The sequence below is a fragment of the Gymnodraco acuticeps genome, unplaced genomic scaffold, assembly GCF_902827175.1.
Source record: "Gymnodraco acuticeps unplaced genomic scaffold, fGymAcu1.1, whole genome shotgun sequence".
Taxonomy (NCBI): Eukaryota; Metazoa; Chordata; class Actinopteri; order Perciformes; family Bathydraconidae; genus Gymnodraco; species Gymnodraco acuticeps.
In genome coordinates, this window is record NW_022990245.1 from 138864 (window position 1) to 161073 (window position 22210).

At 38.5% G+C, this 22210-nt stretch overlaps 2 protein-coding genes across 5 annotated transcripts in view; one reads left to right on the forward strand and one right to left on the reverse strand.

Annotated features, from left to right (window-relative positions):
* trim37 (tripartite motif containing 37) overlaps positions 1–3035 on the reverse strand; it is a 32022-nt gene extending 28987 nt beyond the window's left edge. For 2 of the 4 annotated variants that reach the window (XM_034220465.1, XM_034220462.1), the window contains exons 1-3: positions 2768–3035; positions 1803–1875; positions 733–834 (exon numbers count right to left, since the gene is read on the reverse strand). In XM_034220465.1, the coding sequence (XP_034076356.1) occupies positions 733–834; positions 1803–1823 (123 nt within the window). In that variant the 5' untranslated portion in view covers positions 1824–1875; positions 2768–3035. Of the gene's footprint in view, positions 1–732; positions 859–1802; positions 1876–2767 lie in introns of all 4 variants that reach the window. The other 2 variants (XM_034220464.1, XM_034220461.1) reach the window with 1 other exon arrangement.
* Positions 670–21428, forward strand: pou2f3 (POU class 2 homeobox 3). Its single transcript, XM_034220473.1, is given in 17 exon segments — positions 670–950; positions 4013–4058; positions 4750–4824; positions 4917–4966; positions 5232–5288; positions 11486–11514; positions 13269–13364; positions 14630–14692; positions 14694–14736; positions 15509–15582; positions 17124–17300; positions 17449–17590; positions 17870–18000; positions 18397–18561; positions 19009–19051; positions 19991–20108; positions 20899–21428. Coding segments are annotated over 13 exon segments (1173 nt in total). The 5' UTR covers positions 670–950; positions 4013–4058; positions 4750–4824; positions 4917–4966; positions 5232–5239; the 3' UTR covers positions 20942–21428.
* The last annotated feature ends 782 nt before the right edge of the window (positions 21429–22210 follow it).

Here is a 22210-nt window from a genome sequence, read left to right on the forward strand (position 1 = left end):
AAGTGCTGAATAAATGTTTTATGGACCCATAATAGTGATTATTATTTAAGTTAAGTTTTGCCATAATCATGTCTATTTCCATAATCAGGTAGCTGAACAACATTGGTAAAAAATGTATACATTATATATATATATTTATATATATATTTCTATTAATCATTTTCGGCCTTTCGGCATTCGGTTTTCGGTTTTCGGCCAACTGTTTCCTATTTTCGGTGTCGGTTTCGGCCAAGAATTTCCCATTCGGTGCACCCCTATATATAATACATCTTATTCCTCTGACGCCAAAGTGCTTCATTGTTATCCAAACATGGATCAATAGCATACTATGAACATGTGTGTAGTGTTTATTTGCTTATCCGGCAATAAATACTTTCTACATCAAATGTATATTTATCAACCACTTCAAATATTCCACATAAAAAGAGAAAATGTATTAAGTTTCAGTAAAGATGTCATTAATTAGGCAATAAGGTCTAATGATCTCGTGACACCAGCAATTTTCTGGAATTGCAAAACTAAGTATTTTGTTCTTTCACACACTGCATACCTTTTCTTTAACACCCAAAATGAAGCTCATATCTTATCTTATTCTAAGAAATGCAGGCATCAGCACATGTGGATAACTAACCAGTCTTTATTTGTAGATTCAGTTCATTACTATTACTAGCAGAATACAAAGCTAGGCAGCGAGGGAGATTGCTTCTCCCTGCCTGGTGGGAACAGACTCACTCGAATGCAGCTGAAGCAGCACAGCTTGGAGCAGTGTGGACAGAGGCGAGCGTCCCTCAGCTTCTCCATGCAGATGAAGCAGCGAAACACCTCCGCGATGCTCTGCACGGGACAGGAGAGAGAGGACTAAAATACAGCACAGAAATCACCACGGGGTTAAATCAACATCACTCAAATACAGTGCAAACAGAAACTGAATGTCATAGATCAAACACAAGGTTAGTAAAAGCACATTTTATGAATTATGTTGGATTATACATTTGTATTTTATAAATTGGGAGTAAAACAGATTTATAAAATAGTTTTGGATGACATCTTGAATGCGCATGACTCTTTTCCAAATCAAGTCGTGTCTAGATTAACGAATGTCTAAACTCAAAACTGCATTGAATTATTTGTAATCTTTAGCATCCATACTGCTATCTTACATACCCTGAACTTTGGTACGATGCCGTTGTGTTTAAACTCTTTCTCTTTGCTGTAAGATTTCAATTATTAGATAATGCTTACAATAATAACACAAAAATAATGTATACTCGATTATTGAACTTATTTGATCTGTTATTGTAGGGGGTTTCTAGCCATTCGCAAATGTAATAACCGGTAGAAATTACTTTTGGAAAAGACCAACAGGATACAATATAAGCATTGCTTACAGTAGATAAAGGTTTTCTACCAAACCTGGTGGTTGAATCTTAATGTTAATTGTTTTTGGGTTAATCTCAAAATAATGACACTATATTACTGTATATACAACACTCTTTATCTGCGATGGCAGCACAAGCTATCTTAGTCATTTGTTGTGATCAAAAGAGGTCAGAGCAGATGGGGCCAACACATTTGATCACATTTGCATAAAATGGCAACACTTTGTTTTCCAAAACAATGTTTGACCTTTGACTTCTCTCTTCCTGATAAAGTACTCTATCAGGCTAAATATTAATGTTAGTTAAGGATTGTGTGTGTGTGCGTGTGCGTGTGCGTGTGCGTGTGTGTGTGTGTGTGTGTGGTGTGTGTGGTGTGTGTGTGTGTGTGTGCGCGTGTGCGTGTGTGTGTGTGTGTGTACAAACCTCAACACTTTGTTCGTCCATTTTGGCCACTTTGAAGTTCTTGATACAACGAATCAATGAGTGAGCAGCTGGTCTAAAAATAAAAAAACATTGTTAAAATAAGCCAAGTCCTAGAAAAGACAACGTAAACTTAACTAATGTGCATTTAAAGAAAAGAGGAATAGTTTAGGCGAAAACTAAAAAAGGTACCATGGGGTCAGATTATAATTTTCCAAAGGGGGGTTCGTTCAGATGTGTGTATCTCACACTGCACTGCAACTGTAATTCATGTATCTATCGTTTTTAAATGCCATTTCATAATATGTTTCTTAATGTCTTTCATTTTTGTAAAGCACTTTGAATTGCCTTGAGTTGAAATGTGCTATATAAATAAACTTGCCTTGCCTTCAATTGTGGTTTAAACATTTTAGGGTTTACACTTAAATGTACATTTTAAATGTTAGTATGTTCTGCTGAACTGCTACATACAGACTGCAATATAGGCCTGGAATACAAATACAAGTCTGAATCATTTAAGTCTTTAGTTTGGGCATAAAGTATTCAACTTGTAAATAATGTATCTACTATCTGAAATCTACAGTTTTGATCTGTTAGACAATATTGAATAAAAGAAGAAACACATAAATATTGCAGGTGATTCCAAATGTTTTCTCGGTAGTGCATATAAAAGTATTTGCTCCGACCTTAAATAGATGCAAATGTAATTTTCTTTATTAAAGTTACAAATTCACAAAACATATCAGAACCGTTAGCTTGAGCCCAACTGACATCCAACAGAAAAGGCCTAGCATCAGCAGACACACTGACAGCTAGCTTATCTTCCCGGAAGCAGTGAAGACATTAGCTTTCTTTGCTCCTATTAACATAAACTAGCGGGGTTGACGTGAATAATGAGAAAACTAAAAATAGTAATAATTAATGTGATGCTAGCTAGCTTGTAGCCATTAGCAAGGTGGCTCACTTACCTTCCCAGACTCGTCTGTCCCACCTGAGAAACGAACAGTTGAACTACATTATCTATCCTAGCACACAGTTGGCGTTGTGTCCGCTGGATTAGCTGCCACAAAACATGTAAATATGTCTAGCTGCGGCCGTGTAAAGGTAGAAGTAACGTTGAAAAAGCCTTTTTTTGGGCTGTAAATTGAAGATGTAGCGGTCGCGCTTGCTGTTAAGCTGTCCCCTAGCAATAACCAATCAACGAGCTCCTACTTCTTCTTCGCTGGATTTTATTTGGTTCTTGTTTGTCAGACTGCTTGAGGGATATTGTCGCCACCTGCTGGACAGGCTTCAGAACTACAGAGGATATTTAGTTTTTATGTTTTTTAGTTGAACAATTTCTCTTGTAAAAGTATTGAGGCCAGGAAAAACAAGAGTAAATAATTAATTATAATACATTAATGTCGTCATTTCATACCAAAATGTCCATTGCATAGTATTGTTCATGACTTGAAGGAGCTCATTATTACATTCCACCACTGGTATCAAAGTTTGGTAATAAAATATTTTGGAAATAGCACGATTATTACTCATTATTATGACCCAGATTGAAGGTAGAAAGTTTCCATTGTTGTGTAATGTATGTAACTATATCCAGCATGGGTTTTACAAGACATCATTCCTTAATGCATACAAGTCAGAATAAAAACAAATTATACAATGTCAAAACACACAGTCCACAAATCAATAAAACAGCTAAAGAATATTTCACATTATCTTCAGTCCATCAATGAGTGTAACAACACTCAGAAATTACTGACAGAAACAACAAAGCTGGTTAAATCTGAATGAATTATAATAAAATAATTATATCTTGCCTTCTTTTCCACCACATTGAAGTTCTAACTAAGAACTGGCTTCCTTTACAGACTTAAACGTTGTTTTTCAACTTCTTCCCGTAAAAGGTTGGTCTCTGGCTTATTCCTGTCCCAGCTGGACTACGGTGATACAATCTATAGATTTGCCTGTCCCACTGTTTTGGCCAAACTTGGCCCACTCTACCATGCTGCACTGCGATATATATCAAATGCAACCTACTCATCAACCTACTCATCATTGCAAACTGTATAGCCTAACTGGATGGTCCTCACTTACTATGTGTAGGATGCAGCATTGGTTTTTATTAATTTATTAATGTATAAAGCAATTTTAGGTAAGCTTCCACTGTATATATGTGCCAGATTTGCCCCAGTTTGTGACTCTTACATCCTCAGATCCAGTGCCTGGATACGGTTCCAGGTTCCTGCTGTGCGGACTGAGGTGGGAAAAAGGAGTATTTTTTATTATGGTCCTTGGTCTTGGAATGACCTTCAATCACGCCTCAAACTGATGGCTCTTGTCCCTGTAGCCTGTTTTAAATTGAAGTTGTCTGAGGTCCTTACCACCAGCTGCTCTTGCAGTAATAAGTAGTGTACCTTTCTTACTGTTCTAATGTGCACAATGTAGTGACTGCTTTTCGTCTTTTGTTTACTCAGTTGTGTTCTCTGTATTTGATATGTCTGTGTTATGTGTCAGAATGTAACGTTGCTGCCTTCTTGGCCAGGTCAGCATTGTAAATGAGATTTGATCTCAATGCTTTTTATCTGGTTAAATAAAGGTTAAATAAAATAAAATTTAAAATTCAAGAGTTGTGTGAGCAAACGTAAAGACATCAGACAGTAAATTTAGCTTTTTAGGGTAAGATCAAAAATGCAAGGTAGAGAGTAGGCCTATGTATTCAAAGCACAGGTAGCCAAAATGTTGACGAAGTAAATAAAAGTACATATTTATTTAATTTAAGCTTAAGATTTAATTATTTTTACCTACATTTTCCCGTCAATAACAATGACTCAAATATCTCTGGAAGTAATAATACTCTTGTTATCCAAAGCACTCTGATGAGGACACACACACACACCCACACACACGCACTGTCATTTGCAGTAACCCCATTGTTGTTTTATGCAAACAGTCTGAAGCTGGATAGGACGCACTGAGGCAAATATGCAAAGGAGCCTATCAGGCAGCAGGGGGTTGTGCTGCAGAGGTGAGCGTTACTCCACTTAGGAAAATGCTGATGAGCAGCTGTGGATTCCCAAAAACTTTTAAACCAACATTTGTTTTGCTTTAAATAATCAGAGAGAACAGACGGCAGCTGGAGCGACAGTAACTGTTTTAATCTGTGTGAGGTGAGGTATTGTCTTCTTACTCATCAATTACTTTTCTTACATCTTCATTGTTTCATGAGTTCTTACACTGTGTGTTTGCTGTGTGGCTAAGATGGGAATATTTGCTTCAATTATGAATATTAAAAGTGTACAGTACGTTTGTGGCGGGGTGGATGGGAGGGGAGGCATTAGAATAAAGTCAGGGTAATGTGAGTGTGAGTGCTTGATTCAGTGTCCTGGTGAAGGTGCAATCCTGTAGTAAAATCAGCCGGATTTATCCTTCTAGATATTAAGATGAGCGCAGACACGGTGGAGCAGTCGGAGGCTCCAGCCCAACAGGCAGGTAAGGATGTTTCACCTTTATCTTGCACTAAATCATCTCATAACAAACACACACAGTTCACCAGAAATGACTCAGAGTCAGAGAGCGGTCTATTCAATTAACTTCCACCGAAATACTTTGTTTGTTGTAAGTTTGACACATTCAACGTAAAAAGTATATTTCAGAAAGCTTACTTGTGTTATCGTCTGGATTATCTGTCACTAAAACTCATTTCACTCATAGATGATTATTTAGAGTTGAAATACCCCAAAACATTTAAATGCTGTCATTTGAGAATTGTTTCACTATTCCTACTTTAAAAATGACTGAAACGTCTCGTAAAAATAGTTGGCAATTCATGTTCTGTCGCTCAATTGTTATAGTTATTAAGAAGTCTCTAGTTTGCTTTAAAAACATTTTGAATTCTACCTTTTATTGGCAACATTTTACTTTTTCATTCACATGTTTTATCACTGTGCAATGGTCTTTGGGGCTGTTGTTTTATATACTATATTACATACAACGATGTTCTTCATACTGGTCCATATGATGCCTGAGGTGGTCTGAATAGAGCAGAGGTGGGTACTCAGTAAAAGTAGAAGTACCAGAGTGTAGGAATACTCTGTTTCAGTAAAAGTCCTGCATTCAAAATGTTACTCAAGTAAAAGTAGAAAAGTATTATCATCAAAATATAGTGACAGTAGCGACAGTAAAAGTAGTCGTTGTGCAGATTGGTCCATTTCAGAATAATATATATGATATGTTTTATAATGATTGATCATTAAAGTGTTCTCAAAGCTGGTAAAGGTGCAGCTAGTTTGAATGACTTTGTATACTGCAGGGTAGCTTGTGGATTTACTCCAGGTGGAACTAAAGTCTGATTCAACACTTGATTAGATTTCACATCATTCATCCACATCTGTAAAGTAACTAAAGGTATTAAATACATGTAGAGGAGTAGAAGTACAAAGTAACATCAAATGGAAATACTCAAGTAAAGTACAAGTATCTCAACATTCTCAGTACTTGAGTAAATGCACTCAGTTACTAGAGGTTGCATTTTGACCTGTTGTAGGGAGGGGTGTGTGTGTGTGTGTGTGTGTGTGTGTGTGTGTGTGTGTGTGTGTGTGTGTGTGTGTGTGTGTGTGTGTGTGTGTGTGTGTGTGTGTGTGTGTGTGTGTGTGTGTGTGTGTGTGTGTGTGTGTGTGTGTGTGTGTGTGTGGGTGTGTGTGTGTGTGTGGGTGTGCGTGTGTGATATTGTGGCAGTTGGTAGCTTTACCAGTACGGCCCTGAGGCTGTTTGCTGAGAAGCGCTGGCTGCCGAGGGCCGAGAACGAGCGGCGCCAAAACAAGGAACCAGAAAAAGTGGAACTATTATTTAGACAATCGCCTGTGAGAGAAGTTAACATCTCAATTTAATGGAAGTACTGGCTGTGTTTTTGTCAAAATATAGTAATCCCTTGTCAGTTTAAAGCTGAAGAAATGTTCCTGCCGCTCTCATCATCTGTCACTTGTTAGGAGCCATGAGCGCATTAAATGTTAGTTCATCCAGATTACAAATTAAACACGTTTTCTCTCACATGCTCTTCGTAGCATCTCTGCATGCAGATAGTTTTGGTTTTACTTGTCAATGTTTTTAAGTATGTTGACCTTCACGCTAATACAAAGTGAGGGAGAAGTATGGTGCTCAGAGGCAGAGCATTGAAAAAAATGACATTTAAAGCAAAATGATTTTAGTATTAAGAGACTCCTTCCTCAAAAGAAAAAACCATGTCACTATGACTTGGACACTTATTTGTAAAAACACATTGATACATGGTGTTGATTGTTTTACTATGTCATCGTGGGAGCAACAGAGACTAAATTCTCCTCACCTCTACTGTACCTAAAAAGACTCTCAGAGACAAACCTTACCAGATAGAACCAAAACTATCTGTGTGCTGAGAAAGCACCACGGGTAAGCTAGAGAGTTTTTATCATTTGGGTACACTGACCCTTTGACTCGTGAAGTGAAGCAGGAGAGAAACGTTGTAATCCTGGTTCTCATATTAACAGCTGAGCGTCTGTGTAGTGAGTCCGATCACTTTGTCCAATCCAGTCTCTCAGAGTTGTACATTTAGGTATACATCTAATAGTTGAATCTAATCGTTTATAATTATTATTGGTTGTCGGGTTGATGGTAGGAAATGTTTGACAATGGAGAGGAGTTTTCAGTCTTGTGTAAGTTTAAGTGTAGGGAAACATAATTAAAGTTAAACTGACCACGCCCATGATCTTCCCTGTATCGTGTGGGTGACCTTACATTAGCACAGGAAAGTCTAATGATGTTGTTCAAGACACAATATCATAGAAAATAAAGCTGGGTAAACATTTTTGCAAATAGCTTCTGTATTTTTGGCAACTTTGTTTATTAAAAATGTTCACTCTCACGTTGAACACTTTTAGAAGTTTCTCATAAAATGCAAATGAGCATTTTTTAAAACATTATAATTCATATTTTACCATTATTTAAATGGTATTCGGTAGGATTTTTAATCTGTCAGGTGTGTGACAATAAACATTCATGTGCTGGCCAACCTGTGTCTGAGTTCACATTTAACCATTTGCATTTTTGTGTAGCTTTCTGCACTGATAGAGCATGTTAGGATCACAGTGAGCAGTCAGATAGGAAGGAAGATAACAGCACTAGTTTCTGTTTGGAAAACCTGCACGCATTGAATACAAGTGAGTTGTGAGTTAGAAAGATCATCACATACATACTGAACATTTTGAACTAAAAGTGCATGAAGTTAACACAGGCTGAGCTGATACTCTATTAGTATGTCGTTTGTTCAGACTGGAAAATAGAACAAATTTAAGCTGGTTTAGGCATTTAGCATACTATAGCATGATATCCCGTTCCTTTACAACAGGGGTCTCAAACTCAAATACACAGTGGGCCAACATTTTAAAATGGGTACTAGTGGAGGGCCGGACTGGTTCAATGTTTATTGCAGAACTTATTGAAATGAACTTATTGCACATATTAAACCTAGAACTCACAAAGCTTAAATTGTTGCCTATAAAAACAACATTAAACATTAAATAATCAGTTGCATTCATTTCTTATGGCTCTATCTGCAGATTTTCCAGAGTCATTTCTTATGAGTACATTTTTCCACAGGCCAACAACAGCTTCAACAAAACTATTCCCCTCAAAGAACAAACCAAACATGCCCTGTTATCGTGAGAGAGAAAGTGCAGAAGGAAACATCCATTAAACTCAGGTTGCTGCTCTGTGATGCTAGTTCAGATACTTGGCATCTCATCTTGGGTGCAAGTTCATCAATGTTTGGGCTCAGGCTCTGAGCTGAGGAGACCCTCAGGATGGAGTGAAGGTGTGCGTACAATATACCGGCAGGCCAGATAGTAATTAGAAATTATCCTGTGGGCCGAAATTAAATCCACGAGGGCCTGATTTGGCCCCCGGGCCTTGAGTTTGACACATGTGCTTTACAACGTATACATCCTAATAAAACAGTGACCCGTAGAAGAAGTTGCTTTCTAGCATTGGCGACTCACACCGCAGAGATAAGAGAGGAAGACGGATCTTTCCAAAAAAGACAGTATGACGATATAATCAAAGCCTTTCAGAGATTGAGAGATAATGTTGCTAATAGTTTAGCCTTATGCTAGCCGGGAGCTACCAGCTACTGATGAAGCAGCGGAATAAACTGTTAGCAACTTTTCCCCTCTGTCTCTGCAATGCTTTCGCAATATGTTTTTTAGCTAGAGCCTCAAATCTCAGGATGTCATCTCAAAGGTCTTTACACGCCCGCAGGTTTACAAAAACAAATCTAGGGTACCACTTGATTTTCAATATGGTGAAAAACTATCCTGGGATTTTTTCCCAAATGAGGCCAAAATTCAACTGTCTTCATAATCAAAATCAAAATCATAATGTATAACATCAGCTGGATTATTCAGTTAAGTAATGTCCCATAATGCAATGCACAATGGAAAACAAGGAGCTGCTGACATGTCTATCTATCTATGACTATTATGGATTGTCCAAAAGGATATATTTACTTGCAACATGCCCACTACTACCAGAGGTAGGAGAAGTACTCAGATCTAGTACTTGAGTAAAAGTAGAAGTACCAGAGTAGGAATATTCTGTTACAGTAAAAGTCCTGTATTCTAAATGTTACTCAAGTAAAAGTACAAAAGTATTATCATCAAAATATAGTGAAAGTAGCGACAGTAAAAGTAGTCATTGTGCAGATTGGTCCATTTCAGAATAATATATATGATATGTTTTATAATGATTGATCATGAAAGTGTTCTCAAAGCTGGTAAAGGTGCAGCTAGTTTGAAGGTCATTGTATACTGCAGGGTAGCTTGTGGATTTACTCCAGGTGGAACTAAAGTCTGATTTAACACTTGATTAGATTTCACATCATTCATCCAGATCTGTAAAGTAACGGATCAGGGGGTCACAGGTTCAAACCCCACTGCAGTCAGCATGTCGTTGTGTCCCTGAGACACTTCACTCCAAATTGCTCCTGTGGGGATTGTCCTCAGTATTGAGTATGTTAGTCGCTTTGGATAAAAGCGTCTAACAAGTGACATGTCATGTAAAAACAGAAGGTATTAAATACATGTAGAGGAGTAAAAGTACACCATTTACCTCTGAATGGTAGTGGAGTAGACGTATAAAGTAGCCTAACATGGAAATAAACAAGTATCAAGTATCTCAAAGTTGTACTTCAGCACAGTACTTGAGTAAATCTACTTAGTTACTTCCCACCTCTGATTTTACCATATAATGAATGCCTGACAGACAGAGTGAAGGACAAAGCAACTGTTGAAAAGGAGATTTTTTTTGTGTCCCACCATTTCCAGAGTGTGTGTGCAGGCCTCTCTCACACACACACACACACACACACACACACACACACACACACACACAGGCTTCCTGCGCTCGCAGCTGATTTGCATGTCTTGGTAATTTCCATACTGGAAGTTTGGCTGTGAAGTGGGGGGGCAGTGACAGAGTGGGGAGGGGGGAGAGTTTATAGGTGTATTTGCATTGTGTGTCTCATGAGCAGCCTCTGTCACACACACACACACACACACACACACACACACACACACACACACACACACACACACACACACACACACACACACACACAGAGTCCATATGGCCCAATTTGACATTCAAATGATGCAAGTTTAACCAGCACACCTTTAAACTCCCCTCCTCTGTCGGACTCTGCACTGCTGCTGCTGCACACAAAGACTTTTAACCATTTTTTATTTACGTAAAAAGTCCGCAGCAACTGCAGTTAATATGCTGCATAGTTACAGAATATGTACTTTCCTTTTTACAAACCTTCACGTGTGTATATGAAACACCTAATACATTACTTACCAGGCTCTGCGTGTAATGAAATTGGGATATTACCTCACTTTCAATTATGTATTTTATTATGCTTTATAAGTTATGGTTGCATACCTATGCTCATATTTTAAGTATAGTATATATAACACACAATAAACCAAGATAGAGATGAAACTGAACTTACTTTGTTGTTTTTAATCAATTCTCTATTAATACTTGTGGCAATATTCAAAACTCTGATAAGAGAGACAGCTTACCACACTATACTTGCATATATGAATGTTTTATATCACAGTATGTTCCTATTCTTTACTTGTAGTCACGGTTTTGTTTTGTTTTGTTTTTGTTGGTATTTTCTTATTATTCCATTTTTAATATGTGTTTTTATTCAGTTGTTATTGTTGTATCAAGGTGTTGTGATTTATGGTTTTGACAATTTAATCAAATTCGAATTGTATATCTTATTTGTAATACTATAACTCTGAATCATGTTAGAAACTAGATGTGTTGGATGTAACATGATATCTCTTGGGTTCAAATATAGATCAAATTAAACAACGACAAAAAAGCCAAAAAGTTAACTTAACTTTTTCAGGAAAAACTTTGTTGGACTTTAATTGTATTTGAAATATATTTAGATGAAAGCTTACTGATCCAATTTGGCAATAATGTCAATGCAGCCGTGTATACAAAAAAACAAACTGTTGACACTGAATGTCTAACGTGTCTAATTTACCCTCGTAAACATTGAACACAAACACACTTAATATGATCTTGAAGTCCTTATAAGCATTTTATAATCTGAACCTCTTTCCCTCCTTTCTGACATTTAGAGCAAAATGGAATCGGCTTCAATCGACACGTGAGTAAAGTTTTAAATAAAGTGACCAAATTCCTATGAATTAGGATTTCATGAATGAGGTGTCTGTCACCTGGAGGATGATGCGAAACCCTTCCCCTGTTCAGACACAGTCATGTTTGCATGGAGCTCAGCGGGTGGAAATGTTTCAAGGTTTCACGCTTTCATTAAAGTAACTTCATTTTGTTCCTTAGATAACTCCAACTGCCAGTAAAAGGTGTGTGTGTGTGTGCGTGTGCGTGTGCGTGTGCGTGTGTGTGTGTGTGTGTGTGTGTGTGTGTGTGTGTGTGTGTGTGTGTGTGTGTGTGTGTGTGTGTGGTCTAGCATTACTATACTTGTGGGGACCTAAATATGTTTACACAGTCACGTGTGTGGACTCGCCTCCCTTATGGGGACAAATTGGAGGTCCCCATAAGAGGTATCATTAATTTTAGGGTGAAGACTTGGTTAGGGTTAGGGTTAGGGTTAGGCATGTGTTGGTTATGGTTAAGGTTGGGATAAGTCTCCAGGAAATGCATGTAAGTCAATGTAATGTCCCCTGAAGTGATGTATACATGGTATGTGTGTGTGTGTGTGTGTGTGTGTGTGTGTGTGTGTGTGTGTGTGTGTGTGTGTGTGTGTGTGTGTGTGTGTGTGTGTGTGTGTGTGTGTGTGTGTGTGTGTGTGTGTGTGTAGGTGTTGGGGTCAGATGGTCACAGGTTCAAACCCCACTGCAGTCAGCATGTCGTTGTGTCCCTGAGACACTTCAACCCCAAATTGCTCACGTGGGGATTGCCCACAGTATTGAGTATGTTAGTCGCTTTGGATAAAAGTGTCCAACCAGTGAAATGTAATGTCATGTACATTTCCATTAGTAAAAATAGAATTTTTTCTCATCCACAAAAATGGATGAGAGTGTTTACCTGGACCGGTAAAAAGATATTTGTCAAAAAAAGTCAATAACGAACGTAATCCACGGGACCATTTCCTCAGAGAGTAATTCACAATCAAGTTTTATTGTATGGAAATGTTATAATGTTGTAAGAGACCAGGATGGAAGAAAGGTTTCAGTGGGATTGAGTGAATTGTTTGATGTTTCAGGAAAGAAACAAAGCTCTATGGCACACAGGAGAATTTGAGCCTTTGGATACACAGACAATCCTTGAAGGAAAGAAGTGTATTCATGTTCTTTGTCAAACCTCAGAACATATTTAAAAAGGTAATAACATGACTTTTTGTACCTGTAGTAAGGAATACAAATAGCTGAGAGCCATTGTACCCGAGACGCAACGGACTGCAACAAGCTAACATCCTGGGGACAAACTACCCGCTCTTTAGAAACATCTCAAATAGTTTGCAGCTGTTTGGATACTTATCCAAACACCGTTTTTGGCGAGAGTATGAACAATTATTTCAGTGCGTGTTTTCAGGAAGTGGCATGGCTTTCGGGGGTGGGTGGTGCAAGAGAGGGGGGGAGAGGGGAGGTTTATTTGCATACTGGCTTGCCCAAGGGTAGAGAGAGCGTCTATCACTCTTTGTATCATGTTGAGTGACCAAACTGGTCCTGGAGTGTGTTTTTCTCTTCACACACACACGTCAACATGCAGTCATTTGCCCCTGGGAATATACACAGACAATGTTTCCCATCCTGTTAATGGTTTAAGCTCCTCTCGAGAAACCAGAGTGAATACAGTTTAGAGATTATTTACGGACAATGTTCTCCAGCCTTATTATTTATAAAAGTTAATACCGTTTTGGTTGTGCTTTCGGTGTTTTAGATAAAAACAGAGCAGATCATCGACTCGCCTCACTCAGTCGCCGCACTGAAGACATGCCACCTGCCGCAGAGCTCTGCTGGAGGTCAGCTGCCTGGGGTCTGTTGTTTTTTTAAAGCAATATTATTATCATGCAAGTATCAAGATTAGAAGTACTCATTATGCCTCCATTTTTTTTGCATCACGTCCTTTACTGCTGTAGACAAACAAAGCTCTGATTGGCTGCAGGGTCTCTGCATATACACTAAACACACCGAGAGGGTTCATATTTGAATAAATCAATTCATTGTTATTATACCTTTAACCCTCCTGTTGTCTTCGGGTCAAATCTGACCGATTTACTACTTTCATCAATCAAAACTTTTTTGTTTTACATTCGATTGCATTAAGGCTTCATGATATCCTTCACAGTAGACATTTGAACATATAAAATGGCTGATCACCACTTTCATTGCATTTTGGATGATTTAGTCAACTTTGTAACACCATGGTGTTCCCGGTCTTAGGAATTAGTAACCATCCAGATCAGATAAAACACACCCACACAGAACAATTTGACCCATGTCCCGCTCTTATGTGCCCATCCCCCCACATGGATCACACCTGGCACACGCAATACATGTTCAGTGTCTGTTCTTTGTATATTTACTGCAGTTTTTCATGTATACCAGTAGTCTGATACAATATTTACAGTTTGAAAGGGTGTTCAATTAAATGTGGTGATGATGAATGGTTTTTGTGTTAATGTAATAGCAGTTAAAACAGGACCGGTCAAATTTGACCACGAACACCAAAGTAAGGGGGGGGGGGGGGGGGGGGGGGGGGGGGGAACGAAGACAATAGGAGGGTTAAATGATTTCATAATTTCTTGGCAGTGCACAAGGCCAAGTCATTCATTCCAGCTTCCCCCCACCTCCCTCCATAGTGCTCTTGTTGTAGAAAGCTTGTTTAATTAAGCTTTATATTAGCTAAGGGATTAGTTAACGAACCATGAGGATACACTTGCTTTGTAAGGGATTATGGTGGTAAATGGCTGTTAGAGAGGATATCAAGAGATTATAGCTTCTCATTAAAATATGCTATGGACTTTATGGAAAGCGTGTCTGGCTACTACATGCACACAAATATCCAAAATGTAGGTTTGAATAAATTGAAGCCACACATTACAACCTGTATACACTGTATAGGAATTAATAAAACCGTGGAGTTAAAGTGCTGTAAGTTCCTAAATGCAGAACAGTCACTGCTAACTCAACACTGAACATATGCATATGAAACAGACACTGTGGATGTAGCCGTTAGTCTTTATTCATCAGTGAGTCAGGACTGATATTGTTATTGTTTGTTTTTTCTCTCTCCTCCAGGAGCTCACGTCTCTCCACAGCATGCAGCAGCTGGTCCTGATGCCTCCGTCTCACCTGACCTCCCCCCCCCCCCTTCCTGCTCTCCCAGAGCCCCACCAGCCACCAAGGTGCAGCTTTTTAAGTTGTTTTAAGGGATTTAAGCCTCAATTATAGTTTAAAAAATCATTTGAGAGATGCCATTTGAGGGACTAACATTTGGGGAAATGTTCTTAATCAGACTTCTTGCAGAGACTTTTTTGAAAAGATCTACTCTCATGTTTGTATGATAAATATCAATATAAATCTACTGACAGCAGCCGGTCATTTATGCTTACATTAAGACTGGAAACTGTGTAAATCAGCTAGCCAGATTCTGTCCAAAGGGAACACAATCTACCAGCTACCCTCATCTTACTTAGTATCACTCACTGTCTGTTTCACCTATATAATAACCAAGGTATACAAATAACACATTGACATTTTAGCAGATAAGCTGTGTTCTAGGATAAGTGCAAACTATTACAAAATGTATTTTCTTTCTTTCCAAGAGTTTACATAAAACTGGTATCATATGTCTGGATTTTAAATACAGAGCTGAAGTAAGGACATTGTTCGCCTAGCATATGATCAGGGGTGAAAGCAGGGTCTGTGCATAAATGTTTTATAAAGTCTGCTTTACAGCTACTAAAGTAATAGGATTTGTGATTTTAGGGGGATTCCCTATTGACGGACAACAGTATATCCATTCGCCCAACACGTCTGCCTATGTCCAAAGTAAAAAGAAACACAGTGTGCTTTTGGTGGAAGATATTGGATCTATTTCTTGACAAACATCAACAGCTTCCAAGAGCATTGCACTCACAAACCAAATAATTGATCAAAACTTGTTGTTCTTCGCAGCACTTCTGCAGCAGAACCTGCTGAGTCAAACAAATCTCCTCCAGCATCAGCCTGGACTGGCGCTGACTCCACAGGTACATCCTGAATACTTCCTATCGGCACACTCAGCACCAGTATCACACAACTCAACTGTTTTGCTTCACTCTCATCCACTATGGATGCAGCTGCAAAAACAATCCTAAAAACCTACTGTACAATAACTGCTCAGCAGAAATCAGACACAGTCAGAGACTAGATGTTGAACATAATCTAGCATTGGCAGCTAAAGAGACATATTTACCTCAGGAGTTGGTGGAGACCAAAAACAGAGCTGAAAGAATAAAATGGACACAAACTCTGCCTCACTAATGATCTCTCTAGCTCTGTTACTGCTGGATGTGCTGTCAGTTATATTTTGAGCTAGTTGCTGCTGCCATCTAGTGGCCGGAATGTGTTAGTTCAGGTTTAAAGTACAATAAATAGTAAGAAAGATAACAGCAGAGCAATCCAAACATCTGACCAAGTACATGTGAAGTATTTCAGATATGAAGACAGTTAACCCAACCCAAAAATCAACTTCTTGACTCTTAACGAAAACAAGACAGAGATTATCATATTTGGACAGTCTGAACTCCTGGATGGCTTTAATAGTGTACTCGGCCCCTTAGCCTCCTACAGCCGTCCCTCTGTCAGAAATCTTGGAGTCATCTTTGACAACTGTTTTAAATTTGATAAACAGATAAGCTCAGTTGTCAAGACGAGCTTCTTCCAGCTGCGGCTTCTGGGGAAGGTAAAAGCCTATCTTCCTAGTAAGGAATTTGAACAGCTAATCGACTTATTTATAACGTCTCGTTTAGACTATTGTAACTCCCTCTATATTGGTGTTGACAAGTGTTTGATCCGTCGCCTGCAGCTGGTCCAAAATGCGGCTGCACGCCTTCTTACTAGGAAGAGACGTTATGACCACATCACACCCGTTTTGGCAGACCTTCATTGACTTCCTGTCAGTTACAGGATCCAGTTCAAGTACTTACTTGTTGTTTTTAAATCATTGCATGGACTGGCACCACATTACCTGTCTGAGTTGTTGCACCGCCATGCTCCAGCTAGAGCATTGCGCTCAGCTCAGCAGAATATGTTGGTGGTTCCTCGGAGCAGGAAAAAAACCAGAGGTGACAGGGCCTTCAGTGTTGCAGCTCAGTGACAGGGCCTTCAGTGTTGCAGCTCAGTGACAGGGCCTTCAGTGTTGCAGCTCAGTGACAGGGCTTTCAGTGTTGCAGCTCCCAGACTGTGGAACAGCCTCCCAGCACATATCCGGACTGCTGAGTCTATTGAACTTTTTAAATCTCAGCTAAAAACTCACCTCTTTGCACTGGCTTTTAATACTAGTTGAACATTACATTTTTATATTTGTATGTGTTTTTTATTTATTTATTTTGTATATGTTTCTAGTTATTGTGCTTTTTATTATGTTTTTAATTCTCCCATTGTGTTATTTAATATTGTAGTTACTGCCTGTACAGCACTTTGGTCAACTGAAGGTTGTTTTAAATGTGCTATATAAATAAATAAAGATTGAGATTGAGATTGAACCCTAATTTGTGTCACATTTTTCTGTGATGTCCCTCTGATCCAGGCAATGAGCCGCTCTGGTCTGGCTGGGCCGTCCATGGAGAACCACATGGACATGTCCCACCTGCAGATGCCCAAACACATGTCCGTGCCCCCCCAGGAGGAACCCTCCGACCTGGAAGAGCTGGAGCTGTTTGCTAAGGCATTCAAACAAAGACGCATCAAACTGGGATTCACACAGGTCAGTACTGCAAGTGGAAAAACCACGTGTTACCTCTTGAAAAAAAGACTTCAACATTATTGTTCTTGTCTAACTCCATGGTGAACAAAGACCTTCAAAACTGAGAAAAGTGTTGATAAATGTACTTCATTTGTGTGTGTTTTCACAGGGAGATGTGGGCCTTGCAATGGGAAAACTGTACGGGAATGATTTCAGTCAGACCACAATCTCTCGCTTCGAGGCTCTCAACCTCAGCTTCAAGAACATGTGCAAGCTCAAACCTCTGCTGGAGAAATGGCTGAGTGATGCAGGTACAACACACTGACCACCATTTGTTATTAATGTACCAGTGATTATTCTGGAGGGGCTAGAAAAAAAGGATAGCAAACGTACAACTCAATGAAATTGTCTATATAAGAAAAATGTAATGCTGAAAAACAACTTGGCCTATAATTTAGAGTGAAAAGCCTATTAAGAAATGTCATTAATACTTTAAAACTAGTTCTGCATCACAAATACAACTGTGACATGCATTGTTGTTCAAAGTTGACGATGAATGTCTATGTTGTATATTGATCTTTTCACATCAGAGAACTCCCCTTCTGACTCGATGAGCAGCACTTCTCTGCCGCCCCTGATCGAGGGCTACGGACGCAAACGGAAAAAAAGGACAAGCATTGAAACAAACATCAAGATGACTCTGGAGAAACGTTTCCGTGACGTAAGTTCACGACTGAATCAGAGTTTAACAAGTCTCAATAGTGAGGGCTTTCTAAATTATATCGTTTGTTGTTTAGGAAAATAAAAGTTAAACTGCTCTGTCGATTAGATTACACATGTTGTGCTTTTATCTTAATGTGTGCATATGTATACATGTGTCTGTTGATTGTGTATATGTAGGATATATATATGTTTATATATATTTGTATTGTGGGGATTGTGGAAAACGGTATTTCGATCTCTCTGTCTGTACACAAACTGAAAGATTGACAATAAAGTTGACTTTGATTAGATTCAACTGTATTGTCATTGTGCAGAGGACAAGGAATGGTTTACCTTAAAAATGTACAGGCTTAATCTCAAAGAGGGAATCATTAACTTTTTTATTTATTTTCAGAACCCTAAGCCAAACTCAGAGGAGATAACTCTGATCTCGGAGCAGCTGTCCATGGAGAAGGAGGTGGTTCGAGTTTGGTTTTGTAATCGGCGTCAGAAGGAGAAGAGGATCTATTGCCCTGTGACGAGTTTATCCGTCAAGAATCACAGCTACAACTCCAGAATGGTTAGCCGTCTAAAACATCCATCTCTTTTATATAAAAATGGGAAATAGTATTCCCATGTGGTGGAAAACACACTGAATTCATAAGTGGAACGGTCCTTTTGACAGTGTAATATTATTTTACATTGTTATGGTATTCTACTTTGATCACTAACACCTGAATGTAAGTATGTTTTAGTGTTGTTGTCAACATGGAGGCAATTGTTGCACCTTTATATACTACTGGGTAGAATAGGATACTGCTTTAAAATGTTGAGTAGGCCTACGGATGCATTATGAGCTAAATGTATTTCATGTGTCAAAAGTGAATGTCTTCATAATGCAGAATGGCTCCTTTTAAATGGTTATGGTATTATAGATTTGTATATTCTGTTGAATAGGTTTAAAAAAGCAAATATATTGCACAGAAATAAAAATAAGTTGGCTTTATCTTCATTTTCACTGTTTCAGGCCGCAGTATCCAGACCATACAGTCCTCTGGCTTCAGGCGGAGGCAAGTACAAGTGTTTTACATTCAAATATTGATAAAGAGCCTCTTATGTGCCTCCTTTTAGAAAGCACTTTGAATTGCTTTGTGGTGAAAGGTACAAATAAACTTGCCTTTCCTTCCTATTCTGCAACACAGTCTCACGGCATTTCGTGTTATAGTCACAAAATTAATCTATTGATTCGTGTTCACCAACACGATTTTGCCATTTTTTTAAAGCAAAGTAAATAATTACAGATTAGAAGGAAAAACAGATTTAAAAAAATACAGATTTCAGTATTCTGACACAGAGCGATTTTAGAAGCAATGTATTTCTATTGGTAGTATGTTTCGTACCTGCACCAAATAATAACAAATTAGAAGGAAAAATAGATGACAACAAATACAGATCTCAGTATTCTGAGGCTCTGAGCCATTTATTTTCCTCGTGGACGGCAAAAAAACTCCGACATTATACAATTTAAAATAAAAGGGTTAGGGTTAGGGTAAGATATTGAGTAAGAAAATGTTTTTATGAACCACACAGCTTCTCGTCTTCCAAGACCCGACCGGAAAAAAGACGTGATGCAGGCACGAAACACACTACCAATAGAAATACATTGCTTTTCAAATCGTTCTGTGACACGAAAAAAATAAGAAAATCGTGTCGGTGAACACGAATCAATAGATTAAATTAATTTCGTTACTATAACATGAAATGTCGTGAGACTGGGTTGTGTTGTAACCTGATCATATTTCTCTATATTGTTACTGACACTGGGGGTTACGGTCTTACACAGTGTTCCCCTGTGTGAAAGTTAATTGTTGACCTTGGAAATAACATTTGTTATCTCTTTTTCCCTATCAAGGGTCTCATTTGCACAGATAGCAAAACAACACATATTGGTGGGTTTCTGCATGTGTGTGATTACATTTTATAATAATGTGTTTACCTTTTCCTTCCAGTTTCATCAAATTCCTCTCCAAACAGTGGGAGCCGTGAAGCTTCTCCCAACGGCATGTCCTCCTCCTCAGCCTCCGTCTCTCTGACCTCTCAGGTTAACCCGTCCTACAGCGCACCAGGGTGAGAACGAGCTGCAATGATATATGTTCTTTAAAATACTTTCGATATAGAAGAACACACACTTTCAGCTGTCCCGCAAAGAATACTTACATGTGCTGGTTGGCAGGTTTTGTAAGCATTGGGGCCGAATAAGCCAAGCAGGTTGCTTTTGTTGTTTGTGTTTGTGCTACGCTAAGCTAAACTGCTAATTTATGAAGCTACCGCCAAAAGGAGCTTAGCTTAGTTTAGCATAAAGACTGCAACTTGTGGAAACAGCTAGCCAAAGCTGATGAAATGTACCTACCAGCATCTCTAAATATAACTTTTTCACACGTTATATATTGTACATTTAATCTCTATAAAAAATTAAAGGGTAAATACAACAGTGTGGATTCATAGCAGCAAGAAAACCAATAAGCAAAAGCATTTGACTATTTCTTAAAATGAATTGCTGAATGAATTTAAGATCCTTTGCTAGTCAAATGTTAAGTAGGTTACTGAATACTCCACTACAAGTTACAATTCTGCATTCAAAGTCTTACTTATTTTTTGAAGATGCATTTTCAGGCTGATACAAGAAGCTTTATAATATGTTAATTTAACATAAGAAGTAGGAATAGTCTTCATCATTAAGGGCACTTCATCCTTAATCAGAAACATTCAAAATCAACAAATCCAGAGTTTTCACTTGACAGGAAAGCGATAAAATGCAGTGGATTAGAAATAAGGCAGCATAAACTTGATACTAGAGTTCAAGTATCTCAAATTTGCACTTGGGAACATTTACTTTACAATCTTGTGATCCTCTCAGGTCTTGGTATCGGACGTGGAACCCTGCAGCGTATCATCACTGAGAAACATGAACTGTACCACATGAAGCTTTTGTTTTGAGAAGGATGTACAATGAAGATTTGTGAAGGAGTAATAACGCTTGTTATGAACAGGGTTACACAGCTTAAGGCTAACCCCCATAAGAACAGCAGAGGACTGCAAACACACCACACCAACTGCTGTTAGGACAGCCTCAAGCTGTTTGATCTGTGTTCATTGACTCAGTGTAACAGCTGCAAAGGGGGCGAACACACAGAACGACCTGCAGGGTATCTGATACACTAGTGAGGATTCTCATCTGCAAACCTGTACAACTCAAATACTTTGTTTGATGTTTGTGTGCTAAACTGTTGCTTTTTCTGCCATATGCTTGCTGTCTACAGTTGTTGCTGTTTATTATATGTTTTTATTTGAGTGAATATTGTATTAGTGAGTTTGATTCAATACCATTTACTGCTCGCCCGTCTGAATAAACACGCAGTCAAAATAAAGGGGTTCATCATGACTGGAGCAAAAAGCCTTATATTTAACCTTATTCCAATGTACAGAGCAGCTTTTAAATTTAGTTATCGGTTATTTAAAGGTGTTTTATTGCAACTTGGGTCTAATTATTGCTGTTTTAGCCATAATTTCTGTCATGTGTGACAACAGAGACAGTCAGTTTACCTTCCTGTCTAGGAATTGTTTTTTTATGAATGTGGGTCAATTATATTTCCACAAGATCCATCAAAAGCAGTTCTGTTCATTATTAATGATTCTTTGCACTCCAAAAAGACTCATTGATGTTTGTTTACAACAACATGATCATCTGCTCATTTTATTACATTACATTACATTGCATTTAGCTGACGCTTTTGTCCAAAGCGACTTACAATAAGTACATTTTATGTTCCCTGCCGGACCACTTTTTAGCACATTTCGTTCCCAGAGCTAAGTGATTATCTTGGTGAAAACTTCAAAAAAAGTAAGACCAGCTGTACTAAACCAGAATAAAGTCAGAACTGCTTTAGTTATTTCACATGTGATTGATTGTTGTTCCTATTTCACATGTGATAAATCAAAATATTTGTATTTTTCGCCTTGCTTTTCACCGAGGAAGCAGGTTAGCTTTAGTTATTTTGTTATTAAATCCCACAAGGAAACCAAGAGCAACCCTGTGGCAGTCCGTCCCGTGTCTATGGCTCTTTCGTAACAGCAGGTACATTTTTAACTAAAGTAGAGTTTTCTTTGCTGAAGGTTTGAACTGTGCTCTGAGCCTTTTTAACTTTTATCCCCTGGACCGATATTAACTT